The sequence below is a fragment of the Meleagris gallopavo genome, chromosome 4, assembly GCF_000146605.3.
Source record: "Meleagris gallopavo isolate NT-WF06-2002-E0010 breed Aviagen turkey brand Nicholas breeding stock chromosome 4, Turkey_5.1, whole genome shotgun sequence".
Taxonomy (NCBI): Eukaryota; Metazoa; Chordata; class Aves; order Galliformes; family Phasianidae; genus Meleagris; species Meleagris gallopavo.
Window position 1 is genome coordinate 59,692,884 of NC_015014.2, and position 18,231 is coordinate 59,711,114.

The following is an 18,231-nucleotide window of genomic DNA, read 5'->3' on the forward strand; positions in this document are numbered from 1 at the left end:
ATATTTAAGGGGATAATTAAATATTGCATAGGGAGTGAGGCCTTAATTAAGAACCATTCCAACTTAAATGAACATCCCAACTTCTTTTCTTTCTTTTTTTTCTTTTTACTCTTCAGTTTCTTTCTTCTGTTGTTAGTAAAGAGAATTTAACAATTCACAATGAGTTTTTTAAGGTGAGGAGTAGAATGCATACAACCAATACAATACTTCAGCATGGTGGACTTTGGAGAATGTTTGTTGATTTACCTACTGAGACTGCACAGTCATTTCAGACTGCCTGTTCACCAGTTCATCCCATCCAGGTGATGGAAGACTTGGAAGACTTACCTGTATTGCTTGCAGTAACTTCTGTTATATTATTTAAAAATAATCAATTAATACATAGTGGATGCACGGTCAAAACAAATAAGCTTCTTATTTTATGAAAGGTTGCCTTTACTCAACTAGAGTTTTGTAATGTTATTTACCAAGCTCCATTTGGAGTTTCTGTATCTTACTGTAGATAGAACTGTATGTACCTTAGAAGTAGTCTGAATAGATAGTTTCATATGCATCTCTGCATATTTGACCATAGTAGCAGTTTAGAATATTTATGCTTTTAACCAGATTAAAGCAAAATGCATCATAAAAGTGTAATGTGGAGTATTAGTAGCACAAGTAGCATATATTCAGCTATGTAGTTCTAATTTGTTGTTTGTAGTCATGGAATACTGGGATATATTTCCGTGGAGCATACTTGCACTACTAACATGTAAGGCATTTTGGTTTAAATTGAAGGCTGAGCAGCTCACATAGTGTGAAATAAGGTTGTTAATAACTTGAAGTAGCTGAACTGAAAGTATGTGTTAGCAACCCAAAATACTGTATTTTTCACTCAACTCAAATGTTGTGATGGGGAATTTGTCACAATGTGTATACTGCTTGGAATAAAGCTCATAGGTGGTTATGATTGTTTGTGAGCATGTAGAGTTGTTATTAACGTGTAATTATGTGGAGATGAGAAATTTTTTAGTGATAAGGCCTTACTTATTACTTTAGTGCTTCTTAGATCTGCTTAGTACAGTTCTTACTGCAAAACAGGCCAAATTGTATTATAATATCTGTAAGCATGTTGTAACACAGGCTGCTGTGTGCTCATGCATAGGCTGTGGATTTGAGTTTTTGGCCTCCAGAATATGTATGACTTGCAGGGAATTAAATATTCTGTCTTTTTTTTTTTTTTTTGTAACCATGTTTTGAAAGCCTGTTAACAGTTTCAACAGTATTCAGAACTGATATTAAAACTGTTTAGAGTAGAAAGGCAGATCTGTTCTTGGTGCAGATTCTTGGAAGATGAAATTATGTAAATCATATTTAACTTGGTTGTCTGCTTTGGGGTGGTGGATAGAGGAAATTTAGTTGGCATTGGCAGTGTAGACTTGTATCTGCATCTCTGAGTTAATGTCAACCACATAATTCTTTATAGTAACACGAAGGGCATCGCTACCAAAATACATTTACTCTGCACGTTTTCCATTGTGAATTTTCCTTACAAATGTGGAGTTGGAAGGCAAAGGGGGCACAGAACATGAAACAATATGGTTAGGTTAACATCGTTACCTTCCACTACCAAGTGCTGCACTGTAGAACTTTCCCTGTGAAGTTTTATGCATTCCTTGAGTAAAGTATGTTGTATAACTTCTAGTCAGGAATGATATACGGTGTGTACAATTTTGTGAAATAACTATGTTGGAATGTGAATATTTAGCTATGGTTTTATGACATTGTAATGAGTTACCTGGATACAAGTGACTTTTTTTTTTTTCCCAAATGATGGTTGTCTTTGTCTTTAAATTTGGTTACTGTTTGTGTTATACTTGTAAAAAGCTATTGCTGTTGATATGCTAAGAGATATTACCTGCCATAATAATATAAATTAATTGTATCTAAGCTTTCCAGGTTACATAGTAATCTGTATAATTTTCTTTTCCAGGAAATTTGAATGTTACTCTTCAAGTGTGGGATGTAGGGGGACAAACAATTGGAGGCAAGATGCTGGATAAATATATTTATGGAGCTCAGGTACGGTATTGATTGTGATAATTGGTTCTATAGTAATTATATAAAATTAACTGAAACTGTTTGCAATTATAAATATCTTGCCGTGTGTTGCTTTGTAGATCTTGAATCTCTGCTGAATCTAAAAATAATTGATATTAACATGCTACTGTGGTGGTTTTTTTTTTTTATTTAAAGCTGATTTCAAAAGCAAAGGAAGAGTGTGCATTTGTAGATCTGAATAGCTCAAGAACAGATGTATGTTTCTATGCTTTTTGTCTTGAGTTAAGAAAAGCAATCATAGTAAATTGTAAAGGCGATTTGGATATCCACATGGTTGATACAGGGACTGCTTTTAGCCCAGATGCCTCCTGGGGAGAAGAAGTAGAAGGAGGAAATTAAGAGCAATCCTACACCATTAAACTCATACATACAACTGAGGTTATAAGAGGGCAAACAAAAGGAGACAACCAGGTAGCTAAGTGTTTTCACAGAACTTCAATCCATGAATATTTGTTTTATTTTTATTTTATTTTTAAATCAAGTAAGCAATATAAAGTGAGTGGTAGGTTTAGATAAGAGCTATATATTATAACGGTATCTTGAGTTATGAGCTGATTTAAGAGGAAGTACTATATGCCAGAATTTCTGACATGATTGATCCTAAAATGTACACTCTTAAACTTGGAGTTGGTAATGAAAACAGTAGGCATCACGTTTTAATATTACATTTATCAGAAAACAAATTTATCTTTTTTTTTTTTTTAAATCTACAATAATTTAAGCAGAAAGAATATGGAATTCTAAAACTTGTATTAGATAGAAGTTTTGTACTCATAAAGACAACACAGGAGTGATTAAGGAGAGTAGATATTATTGTTAAATTCATAAGTTTGCCTTTACCAAATCATTTTGTCACTTTCAAAAAAGATCTAAATGTTTTCAGCTGTTGCATCTGTTTTATAGATTTTTTTTTTTCTTATTTCTTTAATAAAAAAAATTTGCTGCCTGTGAAAGATACACCAAGCAACAGACTTCCATGACAGGCAGAATTTGATTAATCACAAATTGATGCCATATGCCCCAAGTAAACTCAGTGAGAGAAATAAAAGGCAATTAACCTTTTTCCTGTATTGAATTTGGTGATAAACCTTAGGAGTTCCTTATGGATGATGGTACATCATAAAGTTAATAATGTCAGTGCCCCAAAGTAGGTGAAAAAGTTATCAGTAAGTTTAAAGGCACAGTACTTTGTTTTTATAATGATTCATTAACAACAACAAAGAAATCTACATTCAATCTCTTTTCCTTTTATTCCTCCCCAACTCTTCATTGTAAGCCTATTTTTTTTTTTTTTTTTATTTCCAATATCAACTTTAGACTTCTTATCACTGGAGCTGATTTTCAACACGCTTTTCTATTAGGTTTGTAGCATCATCTTTTGAAGATAGATAAAGCTATCTTTATTTTCATATATGTGCAAAACACCAAGAATAATTCTGAAAAGCACCACTTTCAGCTTGCTTTCAGGCAAAAGCCTATTTAATGTTGAGCGTCTGTATCTTTGTAAAAGGAGAAAGGGGAAAGATGGAGTAAGTAGGAGTAATTTGAAGGAAAAATATTGGGTAAATAGACAGAAAGGCAGCAAGAAACTAACTGGGAGGAGCTAGTATGGAATTAGCAAGGTTAAACTAGGCCCAACCAGCTCGGTTGCCTTCTGTGGCCCTCTGCAAAGAAGGTAGCAATGGATGTTGTTTAGCAAGATTTAAAGTAATTTCTCCTGGTATTAATACACACAAAAAGCCCACCAACAACAGAGATGTAGGTTGAATGGACAGACCAAAAAGTGACTTGTGAAGCATACAGACAACTGGAAGTGTACCATAACTTGATATCTTTCTGTTATCTGCTTATAAGTTGATTTCCTTAGAGATTGATACTATTTCATGTATATTTTATTAATCATGTGAACAATGGAATGAAATACTGTAAGTTTCTCCCCAAACTGGGGAGAAAGAGTCAATATGCTGAAGGTGAGAGCTGATCTTGAGAGAGACCATGACAAATAGTAGGAATGGGCCTTCAGAAATGTGGTTCAGAGAAGGCAAAGTCCTCCACCCAGGACAGAATAACATTGTGCAGCAGTATAGGTTGGGAATCAACTGGAGAGTGACCAGTGAAGAGCCACTGGGCTGTTTAATGAATTGGAGCATCTCACATATGAGGAAAAGTTGAGAAAGCTGGGACTATTCAGTCTGGAAAAGAACAGGCTTGCCAATGTATATAAATATCTGAAGTGAGTGGGCTAAGAAGGCATAGCCAGACTGCTTTTATTGGTGCCCGGTGATAGGCAATGGTCACAAACTGAAGCACAGTACTGTCTGAACATCGAGGATCACTATTTTTACTACGACATTAACCAAGATCTGGCACAGGCTGCTCAAAAGAGATTGTAGAGTCTCCCTCTGTGGAGATACTCAAAAGTCATCTGGACACAGTTCTGCACAGGTGATGTTGCACTGGACTAGATGAGCTCCAGATGTCCCCTCCATCCTCAGTCATTCTGTGAAAAGTCTTTGGAAGTGGAGTTCTTGGAGGGGGTGCAGAGGAGGGGAGAGGTCAGGGGAAACAAGTCAAACAAAGTGATTATCCTGTTCTTTGATATTTTTGTGGCTGCATTGGAGCACTGTGTTTAGTTTTGGATTCCCCAGTACAAGAAAAATTTTTAAATATTGGAGAAATTCAGGCAGACTTCTATAAAAGAAGCATGTGTATCTATGATGTGTTATACCTGGTCAGCTTTTGTGGTGCGACTGGGATTTTCAACATCTTGTTTTTGAAATGCAAACAGTATACATAAACATAAAGCAGACAGATTGGATGTACTCTAGAAATTGTGTTTGTCTGCATGTATTTTGCAAGTCTGGATCATTCCAACTTGAAGTATGTGTATAGAACAGCATGTGACATGCCTCCAGTGTGCATCATGCTTTGGTACAGTATTTGCAGATGGCTGTAGCATGATTAATGTTGTTCCTTATCTGGATGATGAGACTCAGAAATCACAAATGGCTGAATTTTTTGGCTTTTTGCTCAGAAATTCAATTCAATGTGGTAGACCTACCTAAAAAATAACAGACTATCCTAGGTAGGTGGAATTTTTGAGAATATACACTGGCTGAAATCATTCACTTCACCTCAGTTGAAACGTGATCAGGACACCAGGGGGAGTATGCGGGGGATCCATGTGTACTTTTTTCAGAAGTTACTGGAAGTTTTCTGATTAGAATCAAATCAATTTTACAGGATAGCTTGTATAGGTAAGTCATGGTTCCATTTTTGATGGATGTCTCTCATCTCCTTGTCATCTTTTAAAGTAAGAATGCCAGATTTGATGATGAGGATCTACTTAATCTTCTTGCATGGATGGAGCTGGAGAAATTGCAGTTTACTTGCTGTCTTACAACACTTGTCTTTTTCCTTTTTTTTTTTTTTTCTCCCCATGGATCTAAAACAGTACAGTTTCTGCATCCTGTTGTGGTAGTTGAATTTTGCTGTTGAATCAGAAGAGTTTTACAAGCTGGAGAGAAGACTTTGATCTTTATAAATGAAAGTTGCTAAGAAACAACTTTTTGTCAGCAACAATTAAAGCACATTTATCTCAGAATTGAGAGAGCCAAGAGAGGTCAGATAGTCAGTTACCACAGTTAAGCTGACAAACAGTTGTATTTCATTATATTGTGGCAACTCAGTCATATATACATAAGTAATCATATCCTCAATGTCATTGAAGACAACAGTGGTTAATCATGAGTACATTGTAAACCTTTTCTGTCCCGTAAAAATAGTATTTCTGCAGATTTGCAAGGTATTGCTACTCTGCTAAAATTAAGTTTTACTCTAAGGGAGCATACTAAAAATTTGCTCTAATCTTTCATGAGTATTTAAAAAAAAAAAAGAAAAAAAAACATACTGAAATCTACTGTAGAAGGAGGGTGACTGAGGAGAAGCCTGAAGAGCAAAGCAATTTTTGTAGTTATTGTTTTCTGTTGCTTTCTTTTATTGTGACAAATTCCGACATGAACTTGACATCTTTTAAGTGTTGATTATCTGGTATGAGTTTATTGACTGGTTGAATATTGTTACAATACTTCCATAATTGCAGTTCTGTTCTATAACAGTACTGTTGTTGTATGCATGATAAATATTTCAGAAATGATCCCATCTCTAAGCTGTAATTGCTGTCCCTATCCACATATCTAATTTAGAGTATCCTTAAGAGCTGGCGGTGCGCTACCTCATAAATTGGTTTATTAACAGAAGAAAGAGTACTGCAGACCTTATCTAGAGACTAGGAAATCATTTCTGCAATATTCTGAGTTTCCAGTGGCTTATTTTTTAAATATATCCCATAATTCTGAAACAGAAAGTACTCATATGTATTGTACATATGAGCCATTGTCCAGGTGTGGACAATGTATTTTTCATATGTTTATATGTATTATTTTTCAATAATCATATGTATTGTCCATTGAGCACATTGTCCAAGTGTGGAGCCCCCAGTACAAAAAAGACAGGGCGCTGCTGGAGAGGGTCCAGAGGAGAGCCATGAAGATGGTCAGGGGACTGGAGCACCTCCCCTGTGAAGACAGGGTGAGGGAGCTGGGCTTGTTCAGCCTGCAGAAAAGAAGGCTGCAGGTTGATCTCATTGCAGCATTTCAATACCTAAAGGGAACCTACAAACAGGAGGGGAATCAACCCTTTGAAAGGGTTAATAACTGCAGGACAAGGGGAAATGGTTTTAAGTTGAGGGAGGGGAGATTTAGGTTGGATGTCAGGGGGAAATTTTTTACAGAGAGAGTGGTGAGGTGCTGGAACAGGCTGCCCAGAGAGGCTGTTGATGCCCCGTCCCTGGAGGTGTTCAAGGCCAGATTGGATGAGGCCCTGGATAGCCTGTCTAGTATTAAATGTAGAGGTTGGTGGCCCTGCCTGTGGCAGGGGGTTGGGGATTCATGATCCTTGAGGTCCCTTCCAACCCAGGCCATTCTTTGTGATTCTGTACTCATATACGCAAAACAGCTCTATTATTAAACTGCAATTATGCAAGCAGGGTCTACTTGTGCCATCGCTTCAGATGAGAGAATTTAACATACTGTTCATATGGAGAACAATATGCCATGTTTTGAACCTCTTTCATGGCAGGGAGCATGCTAGTTATTTGAGTTATAAAAAAAAAAAAAAAATGCTAGTGTTAATTTTCCACTTCAATTCCTCATGCATAATAGGGAAATAGCAGGTTTTACTGTATATTGAGTACAGAATGAGCAGACAGTGTAAGCTTGTAGAAAATATATTTCTTTTGTGAAAGCAATGATGGAGTTTCTATCTTCAGCTAAAAGGAAAAATGAGAAATTTTAGCTGTGGCGTTATGCCTGGTCCTTATTCACAACATATTAAGCTGCTTAGAGAGTGCTTTTGTGGCAGAAATCTAGGCAGGAAGTATTCTTTATGACTTGGATGGTGTGCTGCGTTTTTCCCTGAGTCTGAGATGTTGTATTTGCCAAATATAACAAGTATTGACAAGCTTCAAAAAGAGAATGGTTGAGAAACAAAAATACTTTCATGGCAGTGCTCTATTTCACAGAGAAGAGGATAAAATAAAGGGAAGTCAGATGAGCTCTAGTTCCAAACTTCATTCAATAATGTCTTTCATGGTAAGTCCACCATGAATGCTTTTTGTTCTGAACGTATAGGGCAAGAGCACCTGTAGCAGTGTAGCATTTTGTGAAGAATTACTAGGAACAGAGTTAGTCAACATTAAATCTTAATTCTTCAGTGCTGAAGATGCTGCAGACTTGACTGCTATTGCTACAAGTGTGCTGTGTACACTTACTCATTTGCAGAGGAAGGAAATGGGGACTGAAGGAATCTGAGTAGGATCTGTTGCCCTCCTCTGAAGCCATATCTGCATGAAAGAAGCTTTCCCTTTAACTAGTCAGAAACTCTCATTCAAACTTACAACCATTGTTTCACATTCCTGCCATGTGCTACTGTGAAGAACCCATATATTACCTCAGTAGCCTCCTGATGGATGTGGGAAGGCTGCACAGACTTTTCTTCTTCATGCTGAACAAGTCTGGTTCCTTCAGCTTTTCATTACAGGAAAAGTGCTCCAGCCCCTGATTGTCCTGGTGGACCACTGTTGTGATATATTAATTAATGTGTTTTGGGGGGGACCTAAAACTGGATCTGATCAGATCTGGTTATGATCAGATCTCTTGCTCGTGTGGCTATGCTCCTGCTAATGCAACTCAAAATCCTTTTTGCCATCCTTTCTGCCAGGGATCATTGCTGACTCTGATTTGGCTTGCTGTTTACCAGGACCTGAAGGTCACTTTCAGTTCAGCTCCCCAGTCAGTTCCCAGCCTGAATTATCTATTGCCCCCCAGCTGTGGGACTTTGCTCCTTGCTGAATGTTGAAAGGTTCTTGTTTTCCCATTCCTTGAACTTACCTACATATGGAATGCTAGCCAGGCCCTTAAGCATATCAGCTTAATCCTCCTAGTTCAAGTGTCATCTGCAAACTGTGTATGAAAGCACACAAAAAGGACTCATGCTATCTTCTCTTGAAACGTTTACCCTCATTGTCATGCTTGTTATCCATCGATGTAATGTTTGTTAAAGAATTCTAGGTTTTTAAAAATTTTGATGTAAGGACTTCTAAACTTTGGGTGCTGTTAAATTTATCTCCTAGCCTACCCTTTTCTTGACATTGTACCCAAAGCTGGATGCAGTACTTCACCTGGTATGTTTCATGTCAATATGATAATTGCTTTTGTGGCTACAAAAATAAGATTCAACCACGATCTACTGTAACTCCTTGATCCTTTTCTATAGAACCTGTTAGAAAGCCAGGTGTTTCCTATCCTTGTGCTGTTGATTATTGCTTCCTTTGAACTTGTCATGGTACTTATTGAACTGCATCCTATTATTTTTGGATTGCTTCTCATCTTGTAATCTAAACTTTACTCAAATACTACTACAGTCTTTGCTACTTTGTTATAGTCTTTGAAATTAATGCTTGCACTGTATTTTGTCATCTTGTGTAGTACTAATGAAACAGTTAAGCAAAGCCTGAGCCCAGACAAACCTCAGAAAAGCTGTGCTTGGAAAATCTTTTCTGTTGACAGTGAACTGTTGAATCAACTAGTTTTGTGTGGACTTTTTTTTCTTTTTAAGAAAATTAATGAATATTGAATGTGAGAGACAGTGTGCAGTTGCAGGGATTTTTTCCAGATGTGAACTCTGCAAGCACAATAGAATCCAATTCTAACATTATTCTTTATGAACAAGACACTCAACAATGCTTACTTTAAGTATTTATTACTTGCAGCCTGGTCCACAGCCTCTGAAATACTTGAGACACCCTCCTCTTCTTGACTTTTGACTACATTTTTAGTATTTCTTTGAAAGGCAAAAAGATTGCCAGTAGTGCATCTTGCTTGTCTACTACAAGCAAGGTAAGGGAGGCAGCTGGCTTTTCTTCCCAAAAGAGGACAGAGATGCAGTAAGTTGGGCAGTATGTAGGAGTATGTTATTGAGCATGTTTGTTGTTGTTTTTTCCTTTTCAAGGAGGGAAGAGTTAAGCTGCAATTAAGATCTGCAGAAATAAGTCTCTGTCCAGTGTGATTTTTGCCTTGCTATATGATTCTATGATCTGTAAGAAAAACCTTTTTTTCATAATGCATTTTGGCATATTTCTAGTATAACTAATTGTGCACCTTCCTGAATTGCCATTTTATTCTGCTTTTGTAGATCAGCTAGTGTCTGAATTTGGAACACTTGTAATGCAGGAGAAATGCTGTGATAACACATGTTTATTACATCAGCTTGCACTGACTCTTGTTTAATTCCTTAGAAGATAAAATGTGATTAATTTTCTATTTTACTATAATAATAAATTAGACTTTACCATATTAAAAATATTTCTACAACTTGTAACATTTTAAATGTATTTTTTCTTCAGGGTATTCTTTTGGTGTATGATATTACCAACTGCCAGAGCTTTGAAAATTTAGAGGACTGGTATAATGTGGTTAAAAAAGTGACTGAAGAATCAGAAATGCAACCACTTGTGGCCTTGGTTGGAAATAAAAGTAAGTTATTCATATTTAAATATTAATTGGAACACTCTGGATATTGCTCTCCAGTGAAGAAAAGTCACAAGGCATATATCATTAGTAAATTGAAACAGGTACTGGCTTGTGCAGTAATGCACACATGACATATTTGGGTGTACCTCAAGGTTCTGGGCAGTTAGGTTGAGGGATGTGTTGCAATCTCTCTGCCTGTGTTTTCTTTTCTTGGAGAGCAGCATGCAGGAGTGGAGAGATCTCTCATCCATGTTTGAATTTGATAGGGCTTCAGGATATAATCATGGCATACTTCTAGAATGGAGAACTGGGAAACATTTCTGGATCTGATAACAGGTATATTTCACGATTCTGTATATCAAGAGACTGGTAAATTAAGCACTGGTATCTATTAAAGTAAGCATGTTGGGCATGTTTATAAGTTGTTTATTAGACTTTTACGTGCTGTTTCTGATTTTGCACAAGGTTACTTATTACCTTTTTGTTCTTTAGGTTTATTATTATTTTTAACTTCTTTTTGATCATGTAAGTAAGATATAATGTTCTTCTGTCCACCAAAGTATACAACTTTACCCAACCATCACCTACTTAGTTCCCCAGTTAGATTCCAAATTCCTTAATTTCCAAGAAGAAATCTAGAAACAACCTTATTAGCATATTTGAGGTCTTCATTCACTCTCAATGTTCTTCTAATAAAGAAAAGAGCAACATAAAATAGTTGCAGAAACAAAGTGAAGTGTGAAAGCAAACTGGGGAAAGAGTTTTCACTTTAAGAAAACAGCAGCTGAAGGAACAGTGTAGTTGCTACCTACTTCCCTTTCCATCAGAAGTTGTATATAAAGAAAGAAAGCAAAGTGTTGCTTTCATGTGATCCTAAGGATGCTTCTTGTTGTTACACACATTGAGCTCCTTGGTATCACTCAAAAGAAGGCATGTGGGAGATGCTTTTTGCAGAAGTCATTCCTTTGCTTTAATTTTATTTCAGTATGATAAAAAAAATTAACTTTTAGAAGTGCATTGCTTTTATAACACTGATAATAGAAGAATGTCTAGGAAGGTTTTCACTTCAATACTTTAATTGACTGTGAGAGATTATTATAGTCAGGCACTGGATGGGTACAAAAAGAAGATAAATATTACATAGAAACATAATATTGATTCTTGCATATTCCAAAAGGATGAAGCTACCAGGGAAGTTTCACCAACTTCTGCCATGAGCAGGGACACCATTTGCTAGATCAGGTTGCCCAAAGCTGAATCCAGTTTAGCCTTGAACGCTTCCAGGGATGGTACGTACAAATCTTCTCTGTACAACCTGTTCCAGTGCATCACCACTCTGAGTAAGGAGTTTATTCCAAATATCTAAATCTGCGCTCTTTTAGATTAAAACTGTTGTCCTATCAGTATGCTCCCTGACATAGAATCCCTGTCCTGCTTTCCTATAGGCCCCCGGTAGGTATTGAAAAACTATAGTAAGGTCTCTTGGAGCCTTCTTTTCTCCAGGCTGAGCAACTGCAGCACTTTCAGCTTGATGGGAGAGGTGCTCCAGCCTTCTGATCATCTTTATAGCTTTCCTCTGGACGTATTCTATCAGGTCCATGCCCTTCTTATGTTAAGGATTCCAGACTTAGATGCAATCCAGGATATAGTTGCCCTTCTGGGATGCGAGATCTCACTGCTGACTCATGTTGAACTTGTCATCCACCAACACTTTCAGTCCATTCTCTGTCTAGCCTGTGTTTGTGCTTGGAATTGACTTGACCTGGGTGCAGAATCTGGCACCTGGCCTTGTTGAAATTCATGAGGTTCACCTAGGCCTACCTCTTGAGACATTAAGGTCCTTATGGATGGCATCTCTTCTCTCCAGTGTATTGACCACACCACACGACTTGGTGTCATCTGCACACCTGAGAGTGAGCTCAATCCCGCAGTCCATTTTGCCAACAAAGATCCTAAATAGTACCCCTAAGAAGCACCATTTATCACCAGTCTCCATCTGGATATCAAACTGTTGACTGCAACTCTTTGAGTGTGCCCATCCACCCAATTCCGTATCTACTGAATGGTCCATTCCTCAAATGCACGTACCTCTAATTTCAGGACTCAGGTGTCTTGCAGAACATGTCAAATGCTTTGAACAAGTCCAGATAGCTGATGTCAGTTACTCTTATCTGCCCTGTTGTAACCCAATTAACCCAATTGTAGAAGGCCACCAAATTTGTCAGACATTATTTAACCTTTTATTAGTTTCAGCTGGATCAGAATTGTTTTCCTTAGAGTGGTATGATGCTATGTTTTGATTCTAGGAGAACAACCATGTTGATAACACATTGATGTTTATAGTTGCTGCCATGAGCAGTGTTGTAGAGAGCCAAGGCCATTGTCAGTCAAGTGCCCAAGGAGCAGTCACCAGTCACATCCTTGTTTTCCATGCGCTTTAGCACAATTTCCAGGAGGATCTGCTCTGTGGTCTTCCTGGGCACGGAGTTGAATCTGACTTGCCTGCAGTTCACTGGGTCTTTTTCCTTTTTTTCTTTTTATGAATGGGGGTTATTTCTGACAGTTAAGTTTCTTTCTGATAAGAGGTTTTACTAAATTGAATGATTGAAAATAACTGTGTGGTATTTGAAATGTTGGGCCAGCATTTAGATACCTAGATAAAAAATCTGGAAGCCTGTCTGAAACCATCCTTTTTGAAAGTGACCTAAATTAGTGCTGCTCTTCTGAGCATATGTAGCTTGGGCTTAAGCTCTCATTTGCAACTTACCTATTTATCTCAGACAGTGTTTTTCCATTTTGAGATGAACACACTTGGGATTTCTGTTGTAGTGCTTCAGGGGAAAAAAAAAAAGAATATAACTAGAGTTAAAACAAAACAGCGTTAGGGAAAAAAAAAAATCTTTTTTCCTTCCCAGTGATATATAGAAAACTGTTCACTAATTCTATCAGATAAAATAGTTTCCTTGGATAATCTTGTTACTGAAAGGAGGTTACTTGAAGTATGGTAGTTTATGCTGTGTAATTGTGTACTAGCTGTTAAACTGGCTATAAACCTTAATGATTTGTTTATTTTGTTACAGTAATTTGTAGTAACTCTGGTAAGTTTGTTTGGACTTTCTTCGGTATTACACCACAGAAAACGTTCAATTGTGATTTAAATGAATCAGTGCTAGTTTTGACTTTTCCATTTTTATTGTCCACTGCATTAGATTAAAAGAATGAATATAGTAAGCTACTGTATGTCCATTGAAAGCATGATAATTAACCTCAGTGATTGGAAAATCCTGCTCTGAGAGTAAGCAATTAAGATTTACTTAAGGAATACCAGGAAGATAACTTCTACATACAAAGCTCTATTTGGTCTGCAGTCCCTCATCCATCAGAACCTGATTTGAAAATCATAGAATAATGTGAATTGAGATCTGAACTTCACATCTCCGAACCTTCTTACCTAGCCCTTGTGTTTTTGTTTTTTTTCTTCCTCCATAGTAGCTAAAATGGAGGATTGTCATTGCCCAATTCTGAAAATGAGCTTCAGAGAAAGTTCTCCTTTGTGAAAGCAGTACTTTATTAAGGTGACTATCTTCTTCCTGGGTGCTTTTTTTTGATATGTGTTTCACTCCTTCCCATTTTTTTTCATCAACAGTTTCTATCAGAGGGAGTAGAAAGCTAATTTCAGTCAGATCTTATGAAAATCGAATCTTGCCAGATCTGCTTCATGCAGCTGTGTCTGGTTGGCTGTTAGTCCTCTGTTCTCTAATCCTCCATTTTGTGTATTTGGTGAAAAACAGATAGATTTATAAAATTTAATGTCAAATTTATTTTTTGTATTAATCCTAAATCATGAGATCACAATCCTGAAATTTACAGTTGCTGTAGAATCTTAAATGTTACTTTCTTGTAACTTTACTGTATTTTATTTTTATTTGATATAAAGTATATTTAATCTGTTCTTATTTCTGTGTTGCTCTATCCCACTTAATTTGCACCAGAAATGAATGTCTGAGCCTCACTGTAAAGATTAACAAATGCTTTTGAGCTTCAATGCAATAACTTTTAAGATATGAAGATATGCTTCTGTAAAATACTTTGATTTTATATTGTATACTACATATTAATCTGGTTATTAAGTGAATAAAGTGTATTTTTGGCACTTAAAGACTTTGTTTACAATTAGTATTAATTTGAAGTTCAGTAATTCACAATGGATCTTCTGATCGTTAGTAGAAGTGAAGTAGAGAGGTTTCATGGTGTTATGTATGACTGATGTGTTTTTTTCCTGTCTACCTTGACTACTACTTTATATATTTTCCTTTGCACTAATCTATAAGCAGACTCCTCAAGTGTCCTACCAACGTTTTCAGTGGATATATTGTAAACAGAAATTAACCCAGGTTGCATGGGAGCTACGCTCACTTTGATTTATAGTTACCTAGATGGTCTTAGGTTATCTATAGCTTATGTAGGGGCTAGGAATTATCAGGTACCAGTGTATAGTGGATGGATGAATGATTTCTATCCCTAGAGATATTAACCAGATCCACTCCTCAATAAAGACTAATAACTCAGATTTTTAAACAGTCTTCATGACAGATGAGGGCACAGAGGAGAATGCATCAACACTAATTAAGAATGTTGACCGTTTGTTCGTCTTAGCCATGATTAATTGATCTTGGAGTGATATCTCTGAACAGGAAGTGATATGCTATTACATTGTGAAGTTTAAAGGTTATGTTTTAGTGTACACTTTAACTTGCATTTACATACAATGTAAAATCTTTTTACCTATCTTATCTGAATTCAGAAAGAAACATTCTTCAGCCCTGATACCTGTGAGTGTTTAGTACTCTGTACTAATGAGAATGTGACTTGTAACAGGACATACCCAGTCTGGGTTTGGACTTGCTTACTGCCTCAGCCACTTGGTCTCCCCATTGGTACTCAGGACACTTCTTCATTAATACTCTTTATGAAACTCTGGCATATTGAAGTTTAGAATTTCACTCTCGTTCCTCCCAAGCTCCCTCAGCTGTTTTCCGTTCTTGTTTTCTGTGGGCTTGCACTTGTTAGGTTCTTCACCTTTAATTAAGGCAAGTGTTGAACAGCAAATGCAAAGACCCCTGTTCTTCAGAGTCTTGTACCTGATTAAACTGAAGATCCTCTATGCCTGACAGCAGGTCCCACACATACTCATGGGATTGGAGAGTAAACTACTTACATGTAGAAACTCCCTTAAAATGAAAACCTTGTCCTGTGCTACGGTCCATTTACCAACTCATTTGAATAAATGTAGAATGCTACCCTGTTTTAAAATATGTATAGAATGTTTGTCTTGACAAACTTGTAAGATTAATAGAAAATTACAGTCATATATTTGGCTTTTTTTCAGTGGTCAGTTAATTTTTATGAAATTGTCAGTCAGCGTTTATAAAATCATTTTTATCTAGAAACTTTAATGAATGAAGAAATTACAGATGAGAATGATCTTTTTTTCATCATAATAATATATTTCCAACCTAGTGTCTGAATGCGTTAGATATTACTTTAAGAATGGGAGCAATCCAGAAGCATACAAGATGTAAAGTGATAAAATTCTGTTGCTGAGGAAGAATCTGTCTTGGGAGATTGTAATCATAAACCATGCTTGCCATAATAGTAGTGGAGCTAGCTACCATCAGTCCAAAGTAGTCTGTTGCTGTTCTACTGCCACGTGGACAAGTATAATAAATCATGATACATGTGCCATAGGTATTGGTTCTGTTACCAAGCTCACAGAAAATCATATTCTGTTCTGTTGCTCAAAAGATAGTTAATGATCATTGTCATTATCTTTACCCCGCTTGTCTTGAGATGACTTTCTGACATGCAGCAGATAGGGTTGGCCAGTAGGGAACTTGCTCAGTTTTCTGCTACAGTGTGGGACGAGGCTAAATAATATATCTCTTAATATTTGTTTTACTCATAAAGATACTCTGCTATTACACTAGTTGTCCAAATCTGAGATTTGTATGGTTAGAGTGCTGATGGAAACAGGTGTACAAAGCTCAGCAAATTTGTACTCACTTAAACCAGGGCAGATTAGATATTGTGTAAACTGCTTGCTGGAAATAACAACTTTAACATTCTAATTGTGTGGTATCGTAACAAGAAAGTGGGAGTAGTTATGAACTAGTCCAGTTAGTACACTGTTCTTATGCTATGCTTTCTTACTTCAGTGAGTGTGGATGACTTGGTTTTCTCTCTGTCCCATACTTAATCTTGAATCTGCTCTTCCCTTGTTTTTTTTTTTTAATATACATACATACATACATATATTTGCTTACATAATTTTTGTGTGCTAAGACCAATGAAGAACTGAGACCAGTTTCAAAGACCTGGTAGATTACTGTTAGTGTGGTTGGAACTCAAATGCTGGTGTGATAGAAGTACCAGTAAATAGTATGTTCTCATTTGCTAACAGTTATGCTTAAATTCAGAAAAATCTTTAAAGATGTCATTGAAAATGGAAATAGAAATAAACTGTTTAAATACAGAGGTTAGAACAGTATATGTATCCTGTTTTTATAATAATACACAAATGAAATGCTGAGAGATCTCTTGCTGTTTCCATGGATCTTGTCTGCAGTTTATTTAGTGATGTAGACACACATCTAATAAAAAAGATGCTGCATAAACCATAGTCCAGGCTGAATGTGCTTCTGTTTTTGGTTTAGGTAGAAATGTTTTTTCTGGCTGCGTCCTTCATACTTAGGTCTTCTTACAACAAATGGAAAGCCCTTAATTGTACCTAGGGGAATAGTTAATCTACAGTGGACATATGGTGGACAAAAGCTGAGTCTAGTAAATGAAAAAAGTTATAAACAGAAAATGTGTGAATGTCTGCACAGTCTAGAGTCATGGGAGATATTGTGCTGTTAGATTATAGCTTATTTTAAGTTAATTTGCTATTCTTTTTATTATTATGTAAATGGAAATCAGTGCAGGATAAAATACATGGTTTTGAACAATTCAATGTCTGTTTTACTGAATTGAAACAAACAAACAAACAAAAACCAACGCAAAAACCACACAGAAAACCCCAACAAACCTGTTTTTAAGCCAAAAAAGAATTTCTTTTCTTTGCAAGTGTTCTATATCTACCTTTGCCATATAATATAAATGCAATTTGATTTCGCTTACGGAGTGAAGTTCTCTGAAATTTTTAAAAGTTATAACTTCTGATTGGGGGCAGTTAATCAGTGTTAACCCTGAACAGCTCTTGGGCTTTATGGATTCTAGCATTATATGTGGTTGCACTGCTCCAGCAAAAGGTTAAGTATTAATGGAAAATGTTCACAGCTCTTTTACTCAAAGAAAACATGTTACTTGTAAGTTTTCTTTTGATTTTACTTTTACAGTTACATTGAATGTCTTCATTCATTTAGCCATCCATAAAGCAAATATTGTTGCACATGCAGTGGATAATAAGTCTTTTTAGGACTACTTGTGTGGTATGTCACAGATCATTAACTGCAAGTAACCACCTGACTTAAGGGAAGTCTGGAAGCATCATTACAGTGAAATAAGCTTTTATTTCTGTATCACTGCAGCACATTGATTTGTAGGAATGTCTCCATTAGCTACCGTGAAAATATATTCTCATATATTATTATTAAAGGAAGTTGATGATAGAGGATAACCAGTGTTCAAGTGTGAATAGGGCATTAGTGCTAGGATTTTGGACAAAGCAGGGAAAAGAGACAAGTGCTATTGTGGCATTATTTTCTGCTTAAAACAGATAAAACTTACCTTTTTTCAACTGCTTCACAGTTTTAGAGTCAGACTAGTAAAATGTAGTAACAGTCATACTGTGTTTGTGTATGCTGCAGCTTGAACTGAAACGTATGCAGTAACTGAATATGTTTACTACTCTGTAAAGCAGAAAATGTGGAAGAGAAGTTTCTTCCAAACCAGCAGGGAAAACATAAGCTTTTTCTATTTGGTCCAGTGGATTATAAAAAATAATAATAAAAAAAAATTCATTGGAAATAACCAATAATTG

General features: G+C 36.3%; 1 protein-coding gene across 4 annotated transcripts in view; it reads left to right on the plus strand.

Moving 5' to 3' along the window:
• The first annotated feature begins 1,949 nt into the window (after positions 1-1,949).
• The window catches only part of RAB28 (RAB28, member RAS oncogene family), a 46,243-nt gene continuing 29,961 nt past the window's right edge, over positions 1,950-18,231 (plus strand). For all 4 annotated transcript variants that reach the window (XM_019614977.2, XM_019614976.2, XM_019614979.2 and 1 more), the window contains exons 1-2: positions 1,950-2,061; positions 10,064-10,193. In XM_019614977.2, coding sequence (XP_019470522.1) covers positions 2,032-2,061; positions 10,064-10,193 — 160 coding nt within the window. In that variant the 5' untranslated portion in view covers positions 1,950-2,031. The remainder of the gene's footprint in view (positions 2,062-10,063; positions 10,194-18,231) is intronic.